Below are 24,479 nucleotides of genomic sequence, written 5' to 3'. Positions count from 1 at the left end.
ACTCCCTAAGTCTAACAAATATCAACTGAGTACCCCAACCACAGACCTCCCTAGGCCCACCCAAGCTCTGCCCCAGATCCCATCCCATTTACTAATTGTAATGGGTTGGGCCCATATGCCTAAGGCCCCGCCCACAGGAGGGGTCTAAGCCTACCGGGCCTATTCTGGTTGGCCCAGGCGTCTCAGGCCCCACCTGTGGGCAGGATTTGAGCCTCCTGGGCCAATCAGGCCCTAAGGCCAGCCATTCAACGATGGCTGGCCTGTCGGATGGACGGGCTTGGCACTCGTCTGTCCGACCAACGATTTTGAAGGTACGGGGAAGGGGGGTCAGCGGGGGGATCGTGGGTCAGTGGGGGGGGGGGCGATTGAGGGTTCGGGGGGGCCCTTGTGTCGAGGGCAGGAGGGCTTGGGCTCCCTCGTGCCCGATCGTGTCGGGGGGAGGGGTTTCAGGAATCGCCTGGGCAGGAGGGCTTGAGCTCCATCCTGCCCCGATAGTGTTGGGGGGTTTGTGGTTCACCGGGGTAGGAGAGCTTTGTCTCCCTCCTGCCCTGATAGTGTCCGCAGCACTTTGGGGTGAGGATCGCCAGCAGGGGAGATGCCCTGCTGCGATGCTCACCCCGAAGTGCCGCGGTTCGGAGGTGGTGGGCGATCACCATCACTGGCAGGAGAGATGAGCCATCTCTCCTGTAGTGATAGGTAGGTTGCTGGGGTTGCTGAGCTGCGGCGATCAGCTCAGTGGCCCCTTTTTCAGCACTTATACCTGTTTTGACTTGGTCTAAGTCAAAACGTATAAGTGCCGACTAGGCAACCTGCCTAAAGTTTTGGTTATACCTGTTGTACGCCTAGGTCTAGGTCGGCCCACCTCCCGCCCACTGCCCGCCCTTTCCCCTCCTCTAAAAACACCTCTTTCTCTCTGTGTGTTTAGAGGCAGAGGAAAGGCCTAAGCTGGTTTTAGATACGTCTAAAACCAGCTTTGATTATGGGTACTTGGACGATCAGGCTTTTTGATCGTCCAAGTAGCCATTTAGGCCACTTTTTAGACGTGTTTTGTTTTTGTTTTTTAATTATTATTATCATGAGTCTCATAATGTATTTTTTTTTTTTTTAAATTAAACGAAATACCGATAGTTTGGGCACCATATGGATACATACTTCAGCCGCATCTACTGCACCTACCCTGTTTCCCCCCAAAATAAGACCTATCCCGAAAATAAGCCCTAGCATGATTTTTAAAGATGCTCCTAATATAAGCCCTAGTTAAGACTGACCTACAAAGCTCCGCCCCCCCAAAAAAAATGTCCCCAATACTCCCTGACTCCATCCCTGACACTAGTGCTGCCTGATTTTCTGAAAAAATCTAACTCGTCGATTCAGCAACCCCCCACCCCTGCTGCTTTTGGAGGCCTCGGAGCAGAGGTATGTTAGTCTCATGGTGGGAGGGTCGGTGGGGTTCTGCTGCACAAGGGGATGGAAAGGAGGGAGGGATAGAAAGATGCACAAAAAGATGGGTGAGAGGGGAGGAATGATTCTGCACATGGGGGAGGGGGGAGAAAGGAAAGAGGAAGAATTGGGGTGGAGGAGAGGAAGGAAGAGATGATTGTTGTACATGAAAAAAAATAAGACATCCCAAAAATAAGCCCTAGTGCACTTTTTGGACCCAAAATTAATATGACAGTCTTATTTTTGGAGAAACATGGTACCAGTGCCAGGCATTTTTGAGCAACAGATTATAGAATGAGTGGGTGTGTGACAGACCCAAATCGCTGCCGACTTGACCAGCTGATAGCAAAAGCATTATATGAAGTCGGTTTTCTGAAGCAAATGGCCTGGGGGAGATTAGCTCTGGCTCTGAATAATCTACTTTTAAAAATTCTTGGAAGATATCCATCAACTCAATCAGATAATCTGTGGCATTTTGAAACTAAAGGCCCCAATTTGTCAACTGTTGTCTGGATAGCTTGATGTCAAAGCAAAGATTAACCAATTAAGAGGAGGCATGGTTTTCTTCTCATCAGTAGGACCCGTAGTCACTGCTCATTGGTTAGATAACCAGTTAAGTCAGACCACACAAGTTTCACATGTAAGTTAACTGGATAAGCGTTGCCAGATGTACATAGCATTGTATATTACAACATGCAAGAGAGACGGTCCCTTCTCAGTAGAGCTTACAATCGAATCAATGGATAAACGGAGAAGGTGGGGGTTAAGGAGTTTCATAGGCAGGCATGGGTGTTTTACCAGAAAGTGGGGTTAGGAGTTAAAAGCATCCTCAAATATGTGGGCTTTTAGCCTGGATTTGAATACTGCCAGGGACAGAACTTGGTGTAATGAGTCAGGCATTTTGTTCCAAGAGTGTGGTGTCGCAAGAGAGAAGGAATGTAGTCTGGAGTTGACAGTAGAGGAAAAGGGTACAGAAGAGGGACTTGCCCGATGAACTGAGTTCATGTGGAGGAACGTAGGGAAAGGTAAGAGATTGAGGAGCTAGAGCAAATACCCTTGTAAGTTAATAAAAGGAGTTTGAACTGAAATGGATAGGGAGCCAATGAAGTGACTTGAGGAGAGGGATGATTTGAGTATAGTGGCTGTGGTTGAATATGAGTTGTGCAGCAGAATTTTGAATGGATTTAAGGGGAGAGAGATGGTTATGTAGGAGACCTATGAGAAGCAAGTTGCATTAGTCTAGGCCAGGGGTAGGCAATTCCGGTCCTCGAGAGCTGGAGCCAGGTTAGGTTTTCAGGATATCCACAATAAATATGCACGAGATGGATTTGCATCTCAAGGAGGCAGTGCATGCAAATCCGTCTCGTACATATTCATGGTGGAGATCCTGAAAACCTGACCTGGCTCCGGCTCTCGAGGACCGGAATTGCCTACCCCTGGTCTAGGCGAAAGGTAATAAGGGTGTGTATAAGGGTTTTGGTGATGTGCTCAGAGAGGAAGGGTCAGATTTTGGTGATATTATAGAGAAAGAGACGGCAGGTTTTGGAGTTCTAGAATTATTCCTACACCATCACCCAAAGTTCAGCACAAGACAGACAAACCCCAACCACCAGCTCCAGGGAGGAAAAAGCCCCAGAATCTCACCCGAGCACCACTCTGCGCCTCCCCACGTTCCACCAATGGCATAAAAATCCTCCATGGACAGTAGACACCGCCACAAACTCTGCAAGACCATGTGGAATACATCAAAACAGACACCCGTACACAGTCTTGCAACACTGTGAGAATCCAATTTGAGCTACTTTTAACCAGCTATATTCAGCAATGCCAACTTAATTGGTTATGTCTCTGATTTTCTGGTTAAAGTTAATTGAATATCTTATCTGGGCATCAAGTACAAAATAATTTTCAAAGATAAAGTATCTCTGTAAATTGTGCTTGAGTGGTTGTGTGGTTTAATAAAACACACTAAAGAATGACACGGGGACAAATTTTTCCCCGTCCCCACGGGAACTCATTTTCCCGTCCCATTCCCACAAGTTCTTTTCCTGTCCCTGCCCCATTCCTGCAAGCAATCTCCGTCCTCATCTGCACAAGCCTCAAACCCTTTAAAATCATAAGTAGCAACATAAGAACTGAGATTGTGATGTCATAATGCCTCATTCCACCAATGCTTAAGCTTCGCGTTCATCTGCACAAGCCTCAAACACTTTAAAATCATAAGTAGCAACATTCTAGAGCTGAGATTGTGATGTCATAATGCCTCATTCCACCAATGGCTAAGCTCCGTCCTCATCTACACAAGCCTCAAACACTTTAAAATCATAAGTAGCAACATTCTAGAGCTGAGATTGTGATGTCATAATGCCTCATTCCACCAATGGCTAAGCTCCGTCCTCATCTACACAAGCCTCAAACACTTTAAAATCATAAGTAGCAACATTCTAGAGCTGAGATTGTGATGTCATAATGCCTCATTCCACCAATGGCTAAGCTCCGTCCTCATCTACACAAGCCTCAAACACTTTAAAATCATAAGTAGCAACATTCTAGAGCTGAGATTGTGATGTCATAATGCCTCATTCCACCAATGGCTAAGCTCCGTCCTCATCTACACAAGCCTCAAACACTTTAAAATCATAAGTAGCAACATTCTAGAGCTGAGATTGTGATGTCATAATGCCTCATTCTACCAATGGCTAAGCTCTGTCCTCATCTACACAAGCCTCAAACACTTTAAAATCCTAAGTAGCAACATTCTAGAGCTCAGACTGTGATGTCATAATGCCTCATTCCACCAGTGCCTAATTTCCGTCCTCATTTGTACAAGCCTCAAACATGTTAAAAAATCATAAGTGTTCGAGGCTTGTGTGGTTAAGGCTGAGCTTACAGGAATGGGACAGGGACAGCGGCAAAACTCATGGGGATGGGACGGGGAAGTTTAGTTCTTGTGGAGAAGGGGACAAAGTTATCCCCATTTCATTCTCTAAAACACACACAACTTTAACCATTTCTGAAAGATGATATAAAGTTTTGCGCATTGCAAGCATGATAATTATGTACCTAATTTTTGAAAATGAGTCATAGTTAGATTGATAATATGCCCCCAAACTGAGGGGAGGTATAAAGATTTTGGGCAAAGATATTAACAGAATGAAGAGCTGATATCAAAGTATATTAGCAATAAAGAAATAAGAACTCAGGCCTATTGCGTCTCGGCCTGAACTCTCTAAATTTTGTGGAGTGATGATGTTCCAGAAATAGACTTTATTGAAAATTTCAAAGTTCCAAAAGTACAATAAAGCAATCCACATAAAAATAAAAGAATCCACATAAAAATAAAGCAATCCACATAAAAATAAAAGAATCCACATAAAAAACTAAAGGACCTAGTTCGCTGAAAGAGTAGGATCCAACACGGTCTGTGTTTTGACAAGATAGTCTTCTTCAGGGGTCCCTAGAAGTCCTATAGTAGTAGATACGTGGAGTAGTTAGTGTGTGGAGAATCGTGAGGAAAGCGATGCTTGAAACCAGAGCTGCTTTATTGTACTTTTGGAACTTTCTGGAACATCGTCACTCCACAGTGTTTTTTGGTTTCTCTTGGACTTTTGTCTCTGTGGATTTCCCAGGGTCATTTTTTTTTTTGTTCGTTTGTTAGTTTTCTCTCTAAATTTTGTTCCTACTTGACCCAAGTTGGTGAAGAAATCTCTAGGGGGCGCTAACAGTCTTCTTAAGGATAAAGTTATAGCGACACTCATCGCATCAGCAAATTTTCATTGTGCTGCCCAGGAGAAATTGTTTTGTGACAAAGCAAAATAACTGAAATGTTTTATTTCAGAACTAATATTACTTAAACATGTAAGCATCTCTCTCAGAAACTGGCCACCAATATATCTGGTTAAACCAGTGAAAAAGTACTGCAACTTTTCTAGCCTTTCGTGTATATAAATCTCATACTTTTGCAGTGCTGAATGAAGTGAATGAAGACACAGAAATTAAGCCATGATCAGAGTACATTTATTATAGCAAAATATTGTAGTTCTTATATACCACTTCTCTACCCTGTACAAAAATGCAAATACAAGCCTAGAATTCCTATGAGCGTTGAAGCTATTACCACCATGGTCAGCACTAAAAACTGAGCTATAGTTTTGTAAAAAGGGGGTGCGGGTAAGTGCGGATGTGTTTATCTTAGTTTTCTAAAATCTGTTTTTAAACATGTTTGCAGTAATGAAAATAAACCTAAATCTAAATGCCAATTTATGGATGTCTAAAGCGTGAATAGTGCTTTTAAATAAACACTATAGTTGTTATTATTCTTATCACTGATGAAGGAAAGTAATGCTAAAAGTGGGTAGTCTGTAGGTCTCTTGGTGATCTGTGGTATGAATTAAACAGGCTATAAGAAATATGTAACTTACATTTTCATGAGAAAACAGTGGGTTGTAAGCCCTAAGGGAGAGACATCTATAGTTAAGTGTCTGCTTAAAAATAGATGTCTATAAAGCTCTCAAGGCTTCTAACCCTACCTTCCAGTTTCCCACATTTGCTATTGTGCATTCAAGAAACTGTGTTGCTTTGAAAACATATAATATGTGTGGGCTAAATTTCATTGATGGCTGTCCAGTGGTCAAATATTGCAAATGATTTGGTTTCTTTTCGCTTTCAGCAGGATCTCTGTCAATTGGCAAAAATATTGAGCTGTCTTCAGAGGAGAGCATACCCTACATTCTAGACACACCGGAAGAGGATTACTCTCAAGGACAGGTATACTTTGTGCTTCACCCCCTACACTCAGATTGTGATGTCATAATGCCTCACCCCACCAATGCCTAAGCTCCGTTCTCATCTGCACAAGCCTCAAACACTTTAAAATCCTAGGTAGCAACATTCTAGAGCTCTGATTGTGATGCCATAATGCCTCATTCCACCAATGCCTAAGCTCCATCTTCATCTGCACAAGCCTCAAACCCTTTAAAATCCTAAGTAGCACCATTCTAGAGCTCAGATTGTGATGTCATAATGCCTCATTCCACCAATGCCTAAGCTCCATCTTCATCTGCACAAGCCTCAAACCCTTTAAAATCCTAAGTAGCACCATTCTAGAGCTCAGATTGTGATGTCATAATGCCTCATTCCACCAATGCCTAAGCTCCATCTTCATCTGCACAAGCCTCAAACCCTTTAAAATCCTAAGTAGCACCATTCTAGAGCTCAGATTGTGATGTCATAATGCCTCATTCCACCAATGCCTAAGCTCCGTCCTCATCTGCACAAGCTTTGAACACTTTAAAATCATAAGTAGCAACTTTCTAGAGCTCAGATTGTGATGTCATAATGCCTCATTCCACCAATGCCTAAGCTTCGTCCTCATCTGCACAAGCTTTGAACACTTTAAAATCATAAGTAGCAACTTTCTAGAGCTCAGATTGTGATGTCATAATGCCTCATTCCACCAATGCCTAAGCTCCGTCCTCATCTGCACAAGCCTCAAACCCTTTAAAATCCTAGGTAGCAACATTCTAGAGCTCTGATTGTGATGTCATAATGCCTCATTCCACCAATGCCTAAGCTCCGTCCTCATCTGCACAAGCCTCAAACCCTTTAAAGTCATAAGTAGCAACATTCTAGAGCTCTGATTGTGATGTCATAATGCCTCATTCCACCAATGCCTAAGCTCCGTCCTCATCTGCACAAGCTTTGAACACTTTAAAATCATAAGTAGCAACTTTCTAGAGCTCAGATTGTGATGTCATAATGCCTCATTCCACCAATGCCTGAGCTCCGTCCTCATCTGCACAAGCCTCAAACCCTTTAAAATCCTAGGTAGCAACATTCTAAAGCTCAGATTGTGATGTCATAATGCCTCATTCCACCAATGCCTAAGCTCTGTCCTCATCATCACAAGCCTCGAACACTTTAAAATCATAAGTGTTCGAGGCTTGTACAGTTAAGGCAGAGCTTACAGGAATGGGACAGCGACAGTGACAAAACTCACGGGGATGGGACGGTGAAATTGAATTCCTGTGGGGATGGGATCAAATTTGTCCCCGTGTCATTCTCTAGTTCTGACTTCATCTTTTCTCACTTGTGTCTGTCCAGAAAAATATCCCCATATTTCAAACATTAGTCTCCTTGATATGCTATAACCATATGAAGGCTTCTTAATAAATGTGGTGATGGAGAAGTAGGAAGAAAAGAACATGAAAAAAAATAATTGTTACCCAAATTTCTGTGGGTGTGAAAAGATGAAATAATGTTAATAATCTAATGTATATACTTGTCTGTACAGAGTGTAAAAAATGAGTAATATTTTCTGGAAGCAAATTGCATCCAGTTTCCATATGAATTTGTCTCATTTAAGTGAAAATCAATACTTTTTTTATCAGGAGCACTCTGAAAGATAGCAATAAGCTCATATGATCAATCAGTCAATCAAGCATTCATTTTTATTTCTTATCCTCCATTAACTATGTTAAAGGCAGATGGGACCATACTATATTGATTTTCAGGTGCTAAGTATGTCTACACCTCTAGATGTCACTGTAGTTTGATATCATCCCTCAAAAATAGATTTTATAAATAGAACTGTAATCTGTGAAAGTTCTGCTCTAGTTGAAGTCTCACCCAAAGAAATAATTTAAATGACGGTTGAATAGAAAATTCCTCATCCTTTGTGTTTTCATGGTTTTCTGCAGACACACATACTGTAACATTTCACACCGTTTCCTATTGTTGCATATCTGCTTACACGTTTTCAGATTATTTCCACATAGCTGCAAAGTCCTTGGATGCTGTATGTCTACGGGCTTTGCACCAGTTTTCAAAGTGAAAGTTTGCATGTACCTTCACTGTGTAAATCACCAATGGAAAAAAGTAGCCCCAAGCACTTGTATCTCTTTGTTCTTCAGGTCTACTTCTGAGCAAAATATTAGTCGACTTTCATCCATGGAAATTTCACTGTATATTTCAGAGATTTTTCTCCTGCATTTGAATAAAGCATGTTTTTTTGTTAAACTCTCATGTAGATGCTGTCTCATAATAATCCATCAGAAATCACAAGATGGCGTAAAGAACTATACGATCCTGCACTTCACGACACAATCAGCGAAGAGATCCCTCCATATAAACCTCATCATTCTCATCTTCTGAATAGGACCGAAGACTGTTTGTTGGAAGATGATGACTCTGATCCAAGCAGAACTGCCAAATCAGATGCCGAGGATAGTTTGGTCCAGAAATTCAGAGAGAACAGCACAAGGACTAGAGAACATACTTTAGAGAAGTTTTGCGTAAATAATGAAGAACAGCCTACAAGAACAGATGCTTTTAATAACGAGAATATGGATTCGTTCTCCAAAGTTACAGCAACAAGAGATGGGAGAGATCAAGAAGACCATAAAAAAATGACAGACCAAGAGTCAAATCAAAAGTCAAAGAAACTGGTGCTTTCTGAAGAGGAAAAATCAATATTACTTGACTGGAACAGTGACAACTCTGGAGCAGCTAAATCTGAAAATGAAACCACTGACGCTCTGGTTAGGTCAGTACCAGAGACAGGTAAATGCAGTAGAAGAAGCAGCAAGCTTAAACCACAAAGTCTTCTCTTGTCTGCTGGGAATGTAAACGACAGTCCATTAAGTTTATCCAGAGACCAACACGATGAGTCAAGGATACCGACAACAGATAATGCCACAACAGCAGGTACAGAAAGCAGTCCTATATCACCATTTAAGTTATTAGCTAATGCCATAAAAAGATCTTTATTGGAACCACTGAGCTCTACTCCAGAGAATGTGAAATGGACTTCAGATAGTAAATCTAAATTAGTTTCTCCAAATAGTATTTTTGACTTACCCAGCCCAATTACTCGTCCTGGAATATTAAGGAGGAGTCGAAGCAACAAAGAATGTTCAACAAGGTCTGGAGGCTCTCTATATCCAGAAAATGTCAACTCTTTTAGCAGTCAGAGGGAAACAGTCCCTCATGGTTCTGGAACCCCTAACACGAAATATTCAACTTTGGCAGGGGAATCCGATAAGCCACCAGCACATGAAAATTTGCCATCTGCAAAGGTGGAAGACTTCATGCCGACACTTCTTGAAAAATTTAGCCTACTGGATAATTCAAGCACGGAAGTGGCGGACATTTCACATTCACAAAGAAGAAAGAGCTCCTTATTTTCACGTCTGAGATTCAAGGACAGAACTGCAGGAACAGACAGAGAAACGTCGGAGAAGAACAACATCTGGAGTGAAAAAGAAACTAAAGAACCTTTACACCACTCCTCTCCATTCACGCCATCTTCCACCAGCAGCATGCTAAGTTCATCTGGTGAACAAGAGCCAGGTAGGTTCATTTATGACTAGCTGATCACCCGGCATTGCCCAGATATTTATTTATCCCAATCTTCCGGTATCGATAGACTTGTATTCAGTGATTATGCCACCACAGCTGCTCTTCCTTCTATACTGTTAACTGACTGTGTGATATCATTCCCCAAGCTTCACACAATTGGTCAAAGCAGCTCCATCTACATATATAAAATCGGATGTATCTGTGTGTGTGACCCCCTTCCCACCCCCACAGTATTTTTTCCCAGATAGTAAGTCATATGTATACCAAATTTAGTTGAAATCTCTCCATGCTTTTCATAAGAACATAAGCAATGCCTCCGCTGGGTCAGACCTGAGGTCCATCTTGCCCAGCAGTCCGCTCACGCGGCGGCCCAACAGGTCCAGGACCTGAGCAGTAATCCTCTATTTATACCCCTCTATTCCCTTTTCCAGCAGGAAATTGTCCAATCCTTTCTTAAATCCCAGTATTGTACTCTGCCTTATAACGTCCTCTGGAAGCGCATTCCAGGTGTCCACCACACGTTGGGTAAAGAAGAACTTCCTGGCATTTGTATTGAATCTGTCCCCTTTCAACTTTTCCGAATACCCTCTTGTTCTTTTATTTTTTGAAAGTTTGAAGAATCTGTCCCTCTCTACTCTCTCTATGCCCCTCATGATCTTATAAGTCTCTATTATATCCCCTCTAAGTCTCCTCTTCTCAGAGTTATGCTCGAACACACACATCCGATTTTATATATATATTGATGGGGTAACATTAGGCTTTATTTGTAATGTAGCTCACTTCATGTGAAGCTTGCTGAAAACTTCAGAAAAATCATCCACATGAAAACAAAGCGCAAGAACATGGAAATCAGTCGTGTGCATTGCATCCCACCAAAGAACAAAAATCCCTGTGCTAATAGTGGAACCATTGGGTAGCCTGTGAGTAGCTGCCCTGTGATCAGAAGCTTATGTCTCTAAAATTTCTACTTCATTTTTTAATATTCTGAGTTGCAGCACTGTGAGGCCATGCATGCTTTCTTCCTGGCGGGAGAAGATTAATATGAAAGAGAAGAATGGAAAAACAACCTTGCAGAAAAGTAGGAAATAGGTCCTCTCTCTGGAACGTTAGAAGATGTAGTTAACTGTCTAGCCAGCCACATCCCACATTAGCTTGGTCAAAAAGGGTAAAGGGTGCAATCAAAGTAGTTTTACATGTACTATATGCAGGTACTTTGTTCTGCCCCTAGAGGGCTCACAATCTAAGTTCTGTACAGAAGGTTAAGGGACTTGCCCAGAGTCACAAGGTTCCACACATCCAAATAGAAGCTGATCAAACTAGTGGTATCAGAGTGAAGGACTTGGAGGAAAAAAAGCCTCAGAACCCCCTTGGGGAGCAAAACTCTCCTCACAGCTGGAGAGGGCAATAACTTCATAGGCAAAAAAAAAAACCCCTCCAGAATCTCTTATGATGTTGTTCTCTTATAATTTAAAGTCAGCAGGTATATGTGCAATGTGCATTGTATTAAATGCCACTTAACTTGCGATGCACAGTATTGAATGCGGCCCTTCCACTCGACGATGGCCAAGCGTTTCACCACAGGCCATTATTGAGATGGCTTGGGGATATCCACTGCTTATTCCTAGGTTAAGCAGCATAAAATCTGTTTTACTACTTGGGATCTAGCTAGGTACTTGGGATCTGGGTTGGGCCACTGTTGCAAACAGGATGCTGGGCTTGATGGACCTTCGATCTGTCCCAGTATGGCAATTCTTATGTTCTTATGTGAGCCAAGTATAGGATAATGAAGCCATTGTGACATCACTGATGAGGTTGTCTCTTAGGCATTGGTGGAATGAGGCATAATGACATCACAATCGCAGCTCTGGAATGTTGCTACTCTTTGTGTTTCTGCCACGTACTTGGGACTTGGGTTGGCCACTGGGCTTGATGGACCTTCAGTCTGTCCCAGTATGGCAATTCTTATGTTACCCTACTACAAGAAATAGCCAAGTGCTGAAATAAAGTGCAGAGGGAACCTAACAGACCTGCAAACTTATCAAGCTGTATTAGGATATTAGCCTATGATTTATGTCCTTTATCACATGCCCTAATGCAGCGTTATGTAAGTTATCTCATGGTAATGAGAAGAAAACCATGCAAATGCATATAAAGAAGCTCTTTACTATGCAAATCTTTTAACACAGCTTGTGGTGAACACCGAATGCACAATGAAAGGCATCTTATTGCACATAAAATAATTCCTTCTAAAAGCTGAGGTTATTTTACCATCCCAGAATCATGAGGATAAAAAACTGTGACCCAATGCTACTGAATAGAGAATGACACAGGATCAAATTTGTCTCCGTCCCTGTGAGTTTTGTCACTGTCCATGCCCCATTCCTGTAAGCTCTGCCTTAACCGCACAAGTCACGGACACTTATGATTTTAAAGTGTTTGAAGCTTGTGCAGATGAGGACAGAGCTTGCAGGAATGGGGCAGGGACAGAAAAAGAACTCACCAGGACGGGAAAATGAGTTGCCACGGGGATGGGGAAAAATTTGTCCCCATCATGGGGACATGCATTCGGTGTTAAAGGTGCTGACTACAGGTCTGGCAAGGTGCACCCTGAGCCCCCATCTAAATATCCTATCTTGGTTCCTCCCATAAGTAGCACCTCTCCAGATGACCCCTATATATAAGGATATCTTCATTGTGGGCTCCCAATAACAGAAGACCCCCTCCCCTCTGAAGTCTTTCCCTACTTAAAAGCTCCCTCTAAATGCCCACCCAGAAATATCCCAAAATTGATTACCCCTAAGAAGGAACCCCCATCCACAAGAACCTTGGGCCTACCTGCATGATTCTCTGGGGTTCAGTTGGTTGCAGGCAAGAGTGATTCCCAGTTGTTGTTGCCCTCACCAATGCCAGCTTCAAAATGGCACTGGCAACACTACCATTAGAGTTGAGTTTCCATATAAGAGAACTCTCCTCCAAATTAGAAGACCCTTAATGGTTGCCCCCTTACCCAGAAGCGCCCTCTGAAATATTTCTGCCACCTAGAAATAACCCCCAATTGTTAGCCCCCCCCCCCCCCTCAGAAAGAAACCCCCAGGCATATCTGTATGATTCTCTGGGGTCTAAGGGAGTCATTTCTGCCATCACAGTCACTTCTACCAGTCACTTCTGCCATCACAGTGCCAGGTTTAAAATGGTGTAGGTGAAACCTAGCGGTAGTCTCTTGGTGCTAATGCTAGGGTTTGGTATCCATATTATCGCAAGATGACTGCTAGGCCTCATTGTTGCTGCTGAGGTTGGGAGCAACTAGGGGGGCTGCTCTTGCCCACATCCCACTAGACCCTCACCATTTGGGGATATTTCCAGATGGGAAGTAGCTTCTGAGTTTTTGGGGAACTTCCGTGAAGAGGGGCCCCTGCTAAGAGGGTGCTTTTAACATAGGGTGTGGCTATCCATGTATGAGGTGGGCCATCAGGAGGGTGGGTATTTGGGGGGGGGGGTGGTCCCAGTCAGGAAGAGGGTTTTGATGAGGAGAGCTCAAGGTCACCTTGCTTGACCCGTAGACTACCCCTTTCAGCTATGCCTGGCAGCATTAGTCTTCAGCTCTTAGACTTATATGTATCCATGTTAGCCTCGTTGATATGTTAGATATCAATGCTTGTAAAATTGATGTTCCCAGCACATGTCAGTCCATACGTGTCCATTTCTGCATGTATTTGAGAAAAAGACTCTACATCATTAGATCTTTTTCTAAAATACCAGTGGAACTTGATACGTCTCAACCTGGACATATCAATTCTTCTTTCTAAACTCTGTCTAGGGTCCCTTTTACATGTGTACATGTCATCCTGCTCTCATCAGATCTTTTCCATTTGTTAACGTTTATACACCGTTTCCTGCGCATTGGCTGACCAAAGAGTATCAACCAATACGCTAGGAAAATGAAAGTACGGTACCATTTATTTGAACATGATTAATGAAATATTCATGTTGAATGAGACTGAATGGTAAAAAAAAACAACAACTTGGTCTGTGTTAATTTTTTTCAATTACATTTGTGATTTTTTTTTTTTTTATATATGACCAGACTTTCTGACGCCAGCTATTTTTACACTGAGCAGATGTCATTTAGTCAAATGGGTGCCCAGATGCTTCAAATCACACAGGAGTCATTTGTTTTTTTGGATTGTTTTTTTTAAAGAGTTGGCACAGAGCTTTTTCTTTACATTCAACTGCATCGCATAGTGTGCTTTAAACAATTATTTACATAACATAACTCACTTCAGACATGCATTTTTAATCGTGGATTTCATTTTCAAATGGCAGAACATCACCGTGTGTAATTGGTGCTCGAGAACTTAATTGATTTATGCATAATTCTGTTCATGTTTAAAGAATTATGAATGCAGGCAGTAAAGCTTGTGAACCTGAACCTGAGCCAAGAGTTAAATTAACAAGAACTGCCAAATTTCCAGCCGCTTTTAGGTGCATCCTGCAGGTATATAATGCATGCGATCTGAGTGACTGCAGAACCGCAGGGAAATGATTACTTCAGCTTCCATGGGATTTTTATCTCCATATTTTAGGATCAAAAGACACATTGGACAGGAAGCAAGAGAATAAGAACTCCTCCGCCTCATCAGCTGATGAATTTGAACATAAACCTTCGCCACCATTAAAGGTAATATTTTATATTGACCCTCCCCCCAAAAAACCCAAAAATCTACGTATCTGCGGTACATGAGAACAGATTGATATTAAATCAAAAAATTCTGCCAAACATCAGCAACTGTCAGTAAAGTGTGTTTTGTTTTTTGTTTTGTTTTTTTTGGGGGGGGGTTGAAGCATGGTGACCCACAATTTTATCCATTCTGTTTGATGCAACTTAGACACTGAGCATTTGGGGGTTGAACACTGAGATCCCATGTCTTTGATTGGAGGGGGGGGGGTTGTTTGGGTTTTTTAATGTACATGTAATATTCTGGTGGTTGCTTGCTGGCAGAATTTTCACTTTGGACCGATTCATACTCCAGTCTTTACTCCATGCCTCTGCCTGTTCTCATGTCCATGGAAATGTAGATCATCTGGGGGATGCTAAAGCAGGTTGGAGAACCTACTTGGGAGAGGGGGAAGGGAGGGCGCGGAGATAAACCAGGTAAGCTGGGCAGAAAGCTCTCTGGAGCTGAATGTTTGTTTTACTCTTTAGGAGAAGAAATGATTGAAGTAATTAAAACCAACAGCTGCAAATTTCCCTCAGGAGCTGCAAATTCATTTCAGATATCGAGCAGGCAGATAGCATAGAAAGTTCTGCATTTATTCTAATTAGGACCATTACCAGAATCATGCCTGCGCATCTCACAGATAGTGTATTGGGTTGGGGGGAAAACGCTTCACTTGGACTTGGAGGAAAATATTTTCATTCTACTCTTGAAATATTTTGGTGTACATTTTCTGAAACTGTCTTTATGGCTTGCTAGTTTCTGCTACTACCCCGCACTTCCCAGTCGATCCGCTCCAGCCTCTTGTAGAATTAGAAAAGTTGTATCCGTGCGAGACTGGCAGAACTGAGTTAAATAAAAGAGAACAGGCTTCCACCAGAAAGGATAGTAGCTCGATACAAGAATCCTTTGAAGAGAAAATGTAGCCAAAGGATTCAATCGCAGCTACTGTTACTACTATCCATTCAGTCGTGTCTGACCCTTGGATACTCTGTAGACCAGTCCTCGTCAGGCTTCCCTGTTTTCCACGGCTTCTTTCAATTGCTTGATGTTCATTCCCGTGTCATTCTTGATGGTATCCAGCCAACGGGCCTTTGGTCTACTCTGCTTCCTTTTATCAATGACCGTTCCTAGTAGCACCTCCTTTTCTAGCGAATTCACCCTCATCACGTGCCCAAAATAGGTCAGTTTCTGTCTGGTAATCTTGCCTTCCAGGGACAATTCTGGGGTTATTTGATCAAGCCAACAAAGGTCCAAGCCAAGTAGGAGTAGAAAGAACACAATGGAGAAGCAATATATGTCAACCCAAAAAGCTCTTTATTGTTAATATTCTCGACGCAAGCCGTGTTTCAACTACCAAGCCTTGCTTAGGAGTCCAAATCAGAAAAAAATCCCATTCAAGTATAAGGAATTACATAAAGAGCTTGGATAGAAAGCAAACCAAAGATGTAGCTACAATGCGTATGCAAACATGGCTGCTATCCAAAGCAAACAAAGAAGATAAGGACTGCCCACAAACGGCCCAATGAAAGGTCCAAGACAAGAGGGAGTAAAAAGAGCACAAGGGACACCAAAAAAGCTCTTTATTGTTTATTGGACTCCTGAGGAAGGCATGGTAGCCGAAACACAGCTTGTGTTGAGTCCTATGTGAGAATTTTAACAACAAAGAGTTTTTTTGGTTGACATATATCGCTTCTCCATTGTGCTCTTTTTACTCCCACTTGTCTTAATACATACATTTGGTACCACTGAGCAGTGGCATAGTGAGAGCAGGAAGCACCTGGAGTGGTGGCACCACCTGCAACCTCCTCTCTGTCCCCCCTGCTCTCCACTCCTTCTGTGCCCACCCCCCACTCTTTCACGACCCCCACACCACACTCACACCCCATCCTCCCCCCTGTTCCTCTTTAAATCTTCCAAGTTTCCAAGTTTATTAGTTTTTAATATCCCGACCATAAAACAAATATCTGGCCGGTTAACAATATAATTTAAAAGAGGGAGTAAAAAGGGAAGAATGGATAAAATATTTAAGTGGGACATAAATGACAAAAACCAGACAGACTTGACTGTGAGGATAGTAAGGGAGGAGGGGAAAAAGTTACATTTAATAAGAAGAAAAGGGAAGAATGGGTAGGGAGAAAACATGAAGGTGAGGGCATATTGTAGTAGTAATTACTTGCAAGAGGAGAGAAAATAGAAATAAAAGAGAGGAGAGAGAAGATAGATAGAAGAAAATCTAGGTTAGGTTAAAAGCGTCATGAAATAAGAAAGTCTTTAGACAAGATTTAAATTTAACAAGTTGTTGTTCGTCGCGGAGGTATTGTGGCAAAGAGTTCCATAATGTAGGGGCAGTGCCCTCCCCCTGTACCTCTTTAAATCTTCCCCAGTGCAAGCAGCTTCTCCGGCCTGTTGCTCGCACCAGCATTGGCTTTACCTCTGATGTAAGTTCCTGGCCCCGTGAATTGGAAGGGATTTCAGACAGAGCCAGGCCGGCGCAAGAAGCAGGCCAGAGTAGTTGCTTGCGCTGGCGAAGATTTAAAGAGGTACAGGGGGAGGGCGTGAGCGTGATGGTGAGCAGAGAGGTGCCGGCGTCCCAACCAAGATAGCTCCTGGGGCAGTCCCCCCTTCCCCCCACTCACCTCACCTTTGTGTTCAGGAAATGAACATCATGGAGCATGCTAGTTTTCTTCGGTCATGAGGAAGATTCTATATGTGAATTGGTTTTTGAAAACGCTGAGGTTATTTTGGGGGGAACTTTTTTTTTTATACAATTCGACACGAGGGAATTTTTGTCGAGTCATGAGTAATGTTGATCTGAAGATTGCAGCAAGGGGAACAGTGTCGCCACCTTTCGGGTTTATCCCTTCAACTAAAGATAAGTGCTATTTCTATGCTGATACATTAGTTTCACTTTGGATTGGACACATTGTAGCTGGCACTTATAAACAGTGGATTTAAACGTAATGGCGTTTATAACAAGTATTACAATTGAAGGAACTCCGGTGGTGCAATGATGGTTCCTCTTCATAAGAGTCCTCTTTACTCATGACTTTTATGTTGGAGCATTGAGCACACCATAATAACACACAGTAATTTAAGGTTATATTTTTGTAAATCATTTTATAATAGTCAGCTTTGTGATATAAAGATTTAACACACAATACTGCATTGTGGTTTGAAGTATCGATTGCTACAGTAACATCATGTTCCCTGTGTCCCAAAAAACAGAAAGAAAGAAAAGCAGATTGTGAAGGCACAATTCATGAGCATTTTTCCTATTCCCCCTGTGAATTATTTTTGTTGTTATAGTATCTGACGTTACGTCATGTTCTCTGCTTCATTGCAGCCTCTTTTTCTTTGTTTTCTCTCCTGTGGAAACTCTTTAGCCATTTATTCTTATCAGCCAGTCCTAATCTGGATTTGGCTCATCCCGACACTGCCATGTTCAATTGGTCTGTGACGTGGTACTGTTTTCACAGCAGCGTGGGCAGAGAGAAGGCAAAACCTTGGCGCACGGAAAGGGCCTCTACACACAGTGTATAAATTATTTCTAGTTTCTAAATCCGTTCCACGTTTCTCAGCCCATTGCAGGTCATGAGTTGCCGTGAATTGAAGGTTGGGGAGCTGGGATGCTGGGGCCAGGCTCTGCACCGTGGTATAGTAAGTGGGGTGCGAGGGAGGGGGCGCTCCGCCCCAGGCACGGACTTCCTAAGGGCTCAGCACCCCTCCTCCTCCTCCTTGCCGCCTGCCAGCCCATCTGTGCCTTGCCTTCCTCCGTACTTTTTTACTTCCCCAGCGTGAGGTTGCTGTCCGGCATTGGCACGCGCACTCGGATGTCACTTCCGGGACCCGCACCTAGGAACTGACATCAAAGGGCGAGCCGACACCAATGCGGGCGTGCTGCTCACGCCGGAGAAGTTAAAAAGGTACGGGAAAAGGGAAAGGGGGTGTGCGGAAGGGGGGTCGGGGGAGGGGCACCGCTCACCCTTAGTACACCACTGGTTCTGCAGTAGGTCCAGCCAGCATAAACAGCCATGATTGTGGCACGTTGCAGTCTCTGAGCTGAGATGGAGTAATTACCCTTAGGTAATATCTCCTTGGCAGCAGGAACTGAAGGTAAGCAAATGTGGTATTGATCCATTGGACCGGCACAATGAATTTGCCTTCAGTGAGTTCCTACGCACCGGCAATATGGTTCTCAGCATGGCAGGAGCTGTGACATTAGCATTTACACCCAGTCGTCACACCTGACTGTGAGCGCCTCCATTCGCCCCTTATTCTTTAATTATGTGTGTAAATTTGAGGCATGCCCCTGACCTACCCATGACCCTTCCATTTCTGTGCCCCCTTCTTGGCGCCGTGTAAATTTTAAGCTTGGAGCCTGTTTCTCTAAATTTGCACACCCAATGTGTGGCGGTGGCCATAAAAGCAAACAAGATGCTAGGAATTATTAAAAAAGGGAGGGTTAACAAGACTAAGAATGTTATAATGCCCCTGTATCGCTCCATGGTGCAACCTCACCTGGAGTATTGCGTTCAATTCTGGTCTCCTTATCTCAAGAAAGATATAGCGGTGCTAGAAAAGGTTCAAAGAAGAGCGACCAAGATGGTAAAGCGGATGGAACTCCTCTCGTATGAGGAAAGACTAAAACGGTTAGGGCTCTTCAACTTGGAAAAGAGACAGCTGAGGGGAGATAGGATTGAACTCTAGAAAACCCTGAGTGGAGTAGAACGGGTACAAGTGAAAAAAAAGATCCACTCCGTCAAAAATTGCAAAGATTAGGGGACACTCGACGAAGTTACAAGGAAATACAGTGGTACCTCGGTTTACGAGTGTTTTGCAAGACGAGCAAAACATTTGCAAAATCGGTGCCTTGGAAACCGAGCATGGCTCGATTTACGAGCACCCCCCCCTCCCCACACACACACAATCCGGCACCCCCCCTGCGATCCAGCACCCCCCCGTCTCGAACCGGCACCCCCTCGCCACGATCCGACCCCCCTCCCCGATCCGACCCCCCCCCGCCACGATTGGGCACCCCCCTGACACGATCCGACCCCCCCCCCCGACACAATTGGGCACCCCCGCCGCTTCTTACCCTCATCTGGGCACTCTTGAAGATCGGCCCTCGTCTGCTGGGCCTTGAGCATCTGAGCATGCTCAAGGCCTGCGAGTTCACGTTCTGAACATGAATGTGAACTCGCAGGCCTTGAGCATGCTCAGATGCTCAAGGCCCAGCAGACGAGGAGTCCGATCTTCTAGAGTGCCCAGATGAGGGTAAGAAGCGGCGGGGGGGTGCCCAATTGTGTCGGGGGGATGTCGGATCGTGGCGGGGGGGGTCGGTTTGAGGCAGGGGGGGTGCCGGATCGCAGGGGGGGTGCCTAATCGCAGGGGGGCCTTCGAGGGGAGCAATGCCGGTTCTCGGGGGGGGGGGAACGCATCAAAGCGAGTTTCCATTATTTCCTATGGGGAAACTCGCTTTGATAAACAAGCATTTTGGATTACGAGCATGCTCCTGGAACGGATTATACTCGTAATCCAAGGTACTACTGTACTTATAAAACCAATAGGAAGAAATATTTTTTCACTCGGAGAATAATTAAACTCTGGAACGTGTTGCCAGAGGTTGTGGTAAAAGTGGATAGCGTAGCTGGTTTTAAGAAAGATTTTGACAAATTCCTGGCGGAAAAGTCCATAGTCTTGTTATTAAGACATAGGGGAAGCCTCTGCTTGCCGTGGATCGGTAGCATGGAATGTTGTTACTCTTTGGGATTCCGGAACCTTGCTATTCTTTAGGATTCTGAATGGAATGTTGCTACTCTTTGGGTTTTATAAGAACATAAGAACATAAGCAATGCCTCTGCTGGGTCAGACCTGAGGTCCATCATGCCCAGCAGTCTGCTCACGCGGCGGCCCAACAGGTCCAGGACCTGTGCAGTAATCCTCTATTTATACCCCTCTATCCCCTTTTCCAGCAGGAAATTGTCCAATCCTTTCTTAAACCCCTGTACTGTACTCTGCCCTATTACTCCCTCTGGAAGCGCATTCCAGGTGTCCACCACTCGTTGGGTAAAGAAGAACTTCCTAGCATTCGTTTTAAATCTGTCCCCTTTCAACTTTTCCAAGTGTCCTCTTGTTCTTTTATTTTTCGAAAGTTTGAAGAATCTGTCCTTCTCTACTCTCTCTATGCCCTTCATGATCTTATAAGTCTCTATCATATCCCCTCTAAGTCTCCTCTTCTCCAGGGAAAAGAGACCCAGTTTCTCCAATCTTGGCCAGGTATTAGTGACCTAGATTGGCCACCGTGAGAACGGGCTACTGGACTTGATGGACCATTGGTCTGACCTAGTAAGGCTATTCTTATGTTCTTATAGCATATAGTTTATTATTTATATTCTGCCTTTAAACAAGGCGGATTACAACAATACATAGATAATTAAAACAGACAACGAAACAAAATCAACATATTAAAGTAAGCAAAAAGTGCTAAGTCATATAAAAAGCATCAACCATCATACTTCAGTTTATAAAAAAAGATGACGCTTTAGCAGTTTTCTTTAAAACTACATAGATCTTTGATCCTTCACAGCTGGTGACCTTCCTGTCGTTGTCTCGCTTGGATAAAGAAAAGGACGATAAGATCTAGCCCTAGATGGGAAGTTATTAGGGAACTTTGAGCTCAGCTTAGATTAATCTTAGCATTTTTTGTTTCTTTTTAATTTTAACTGTCCCTTGTACATCTAGATCCTCAAAGTGGACTTGAGTTAAAAATTTAAGTAACATATTGGAGTTTCCTTTTTTGTTTCCTTTTTGAAAATATGGATATGTATTATTCATTTGCTTCTTTGTTCTTTTTGGACTTTAATATAATGATCACGGTTATGTATCCCTAAACTTACATTTTTGCTTTCTGTACAAGTTTATACTTGATAATTAATTATAAAATGATAAATAAATAATTAAAAAAAAAAAAAAAACTACACAGATCTTTTCGTTGCCTTATGTATACTGGGTACTTGTTCCTCTCTACAGGTCCCAACATGAAAAAATTCTAGTTCTCACAGCTTCTAAATACAATTTCTTATGAGTAGGAATGACCAAATCACATCGCAGTAGTCGCGAAGCCACATAGGATGTCATGCAATCTTGTAAATATTTTGGTGATAACCAATGTACACTCATAAACCAACAATAATAACTTATACTTCGCTGTGTATTCAGCTCAGTATTGAGCCCAGTGTTTCATCATAACTTACTCCAAAGAAAAGGTACAGTCAGTAAATACTAGGAATGCAGGATTATCTCCCACAAAAATTCTTGGTGCACCACACTGAATATGTCTTTTTTTTTTTTTTTTTTGCTATGCTTTTAATCTTTTCAGTCCAAAAGACCTTTTAAGAGAAGAAAGAAGCTGGAGCGGGAAGCCAAACAACAGGCTAAACGCGAGGAGTTGAATAGACTTCACAAAATCCAGGTTGGTAATTAAAACGCATCACTTTTTTTTGTTTTTTTTTTTGTAACTGTTCATTGTGTGCAGTAAATGTTATGTTTTTGTTTGTTAAAACTTGATATTCCTCCAAATTTAGCAATAGTTCTTAGCAGTTTACATAAAAAAATGTATAAAAAAACAGAAAAGAACCCTATAATATGAGTCATTTCATAAATAATGCACACTTTTTTTTTTTTAATATACATGTTTTATTTTTTTTTTCTCAAGTATTTCTTTACAATCCTTCAATATAGTCTCCCTGCTTTGCAATGACTGAGTCCCAACGTCCGGGAAGGTTCATTATTCCATCCAAGACACCGTTTTAGTTCAGTTGCCGAATGGCTCGGGTACCGGCAGAAAAAAGCTGTTCCAGAGATGCAAAACGATGTCCACGCATAGGTTGTTTCAACTTTGGAAAAAGGTTGAAGTCTGGTGGACTCATGTCTGGACTGTAGGGAGCATGAGGTAACACCTCCCCGCCGTATTTGAGTAGTTTTTCAATGATGAGTGGAGAGCTCTATCTCCCCCACAGCCAAAAAAATTTCGACAAGCCTCAATCAAAAGTCAAACAAATGATAATTTTTGCTTATGATCATGAAGGTATCATCATTACAGACAAAGTTCCATGTGGAAGAAGTGTCACAGCAGTGTATTATCTTGATTTTTTTTTTTTTTTTTTAATGCACAGAAAAATGCACAAAACCCAACCTCAGTTGCTCTTAGCTGGGCCACTCATTCTTCACGACAACGCTCACCCGCACATAGGGAATGTTGTCATTGAAAAACTACGCAAATGCGGCTGGGAGGTGTTACCTCATGCTCCCTACAGTCCAGACATGAGTCCATTAGACTTCAACCTTTTTCCAAAGTTGAAAAAACTTATCCTTGGACATTGTTATGCATCTCTGGAAGAGCTTTTTTCTGCTAGTACCCGAGCCATTCGGCAACTGAACCAAAACAGTGTCTTGGATGGAATAATGAAGCTTCCCAGATGTTGGGACTTGGTCTTTGCAAAACAGGGAGATTATATTGAAGGATTATAAAGAAATACTTGAGAAAAAAAATAAAACATGTAAATTAAAAAAAAAAAATAGTGTGCATTATTTATGAAATGACATTACAGAATACAAATCTCACATTTAAAATCTTCCTATGGTGCTGGTGGTAGAGCCCGCGGAAGAAGCACAGAACATCGGGTACAAAGGCACACTCTTCTGCCACTGTGCTTAGGATTTCAGTGCTGGGGAGGTAGGAGAACGAGACTGGGAAAGGGGGCAGTCGCTAGGGCTGGGAGAATGGGAGGCTGATGCCAAAGCTAGGAGAAGGGGCGGATGCTGCCACTGGAAGTAAGAGAAGGACTTTAAAGGAGTGTCTGCTGGTGTGGTGGAGTGAGAGTGACTGAGTGAGGACAGGTTGGGAGGAATGAGAGAGACTGGAGGAGATGATGGAACTTAGAGAAGACTGATTAGTAGAGATGATGAGGGTACCAAGAGGGCGTGTATGAATTAAAAATTTTTATAGTAAGTTTTTTTTTTTTTTTTTTTAAATGGAATCCATCTAAAATACAAAAAAAAATGTACTGTACATAAAATGTAATTTTGCAACACAGACGCAGATGTACACAGAAATTTAGTACTGTCCTAAAGCCCCTACTTAGCTTGAAAATAAACACCTACATTTACAATTTACAGTATAAACTCCTAGAATAAGGGAAACTTCTTGTGGATTCCCACCTCCCTCCAGCCTCGGTACCCCCTCCTAACTCACTGAACCTGGTGACTGCAACAGTAGCCCTTGGCAAGGGGACATGCAGCAGGGCTTCCCGACCCCTACAATCAGGGGCTCTAAATCCATCTCTGCAATAATAGAGATTCTGTCCCTCCTCCAGGGGACGTGAGTGCCCCCCTCCACAGCATCTATACAGGGATCTGAACTGAACCCAGCGCTGTGACTGGGCCGGATCCTCATGCTGTGTATCTCCTAAGAGAAGGATCAAACTTTTCAACTTTTACAGTGCTGAATCCAATCTGTGCTGTGAAAATAAATAGAGCATGAATGTACATTGAGTACCCATTGAAAAGGTGCAGCAAGGGCCTAATTTTTGCCAGATGTTCTGCAGGCATTGTTGGGTGGGGTGACGGGATAATCGTGCGCCAGACGCCAGCGCGCCGACAATTCGGCAGAAGACAGAAGTGCGCGGGGGAAAAAATAATTTTTAAAGAGCTCCGAATGGGGGTTTGGGGTGGCAACCCCCCCCACACACTTTATTGGTTAGTGTTCGCGCTGCCGTTGCGGGGGTGGGGTGGGGGGTGAAACCCCCCACATTATAGAGAAAACGGAACTTTTCCTGAAAAAATCAGAAAAAGTTCCATTTTCGCTATAATGGAGGTTTCCAACCCCCTGAACCCCCCTCCAACAGCAGCGCGAACACTAACCAATAAAGTGGGGGGGTTGCCACCCCAACCCCCCAACCCCCG

General features: G+C 43.0%; 1 protein-coding gene across 8 annotated transcripts in view; it reads left to right on the top strand.

The window, feature by feature from the left end:
- The window catches only part of MICAL2 (microtubule associated monooxygenase, calponin and LIM domain containing 2), a 256,381-nt gene that overhangs the window by 218,783 nt on the left and 13,119 nt on the right, over positions 1 to 24,479 (top strand). For 7 of the 8 annotated variants that reach the window (XM_033928312.1, XM_033928309.1, XM_033928310.1 and 4 more), the window contains 4 exons: positions 6,110 to 6,207; positions 8,469 to 9,789; positions 14,382 to 14,476; positions 21,895 to 21,987. In XM_033928312.1, the coding sequence (XP_033784203.1) occupies positions 6,110 to 6,207; positions 8,469 to 9,789; positions 14,382 to 14,476; positions 21,895 to 21,987 (1,607 nt within the window). The remainder of the gene's footprint in view (positions 1 to 6,109; positions 6,208 to 8,468; positions 9,790 to 14,381; positions 14,477 to 21,894; positions 21,988 to 24,479) is intronic. The other variant, XM_033928311.1, reaches the window with a different exon arrangement.

Source organism: Geotrypetes seraphini, chromosome 19 (genome assembly GCF_902459505.1).
Source record: "Geotrypetes seraphini chromosome 19, aGeoSer1.1, whole genome shotgun sequence".
NCBI classification, from domain to species: Eukaryota; Metazoa; Chordata; class Amphibia; order Gymnophiona; family Dermophiidae; genus Geotrypetes; species Geotrypetes seraphini.
This window is presented reverse-complemented; position numbering and strand designations above follow the sequence as displayed.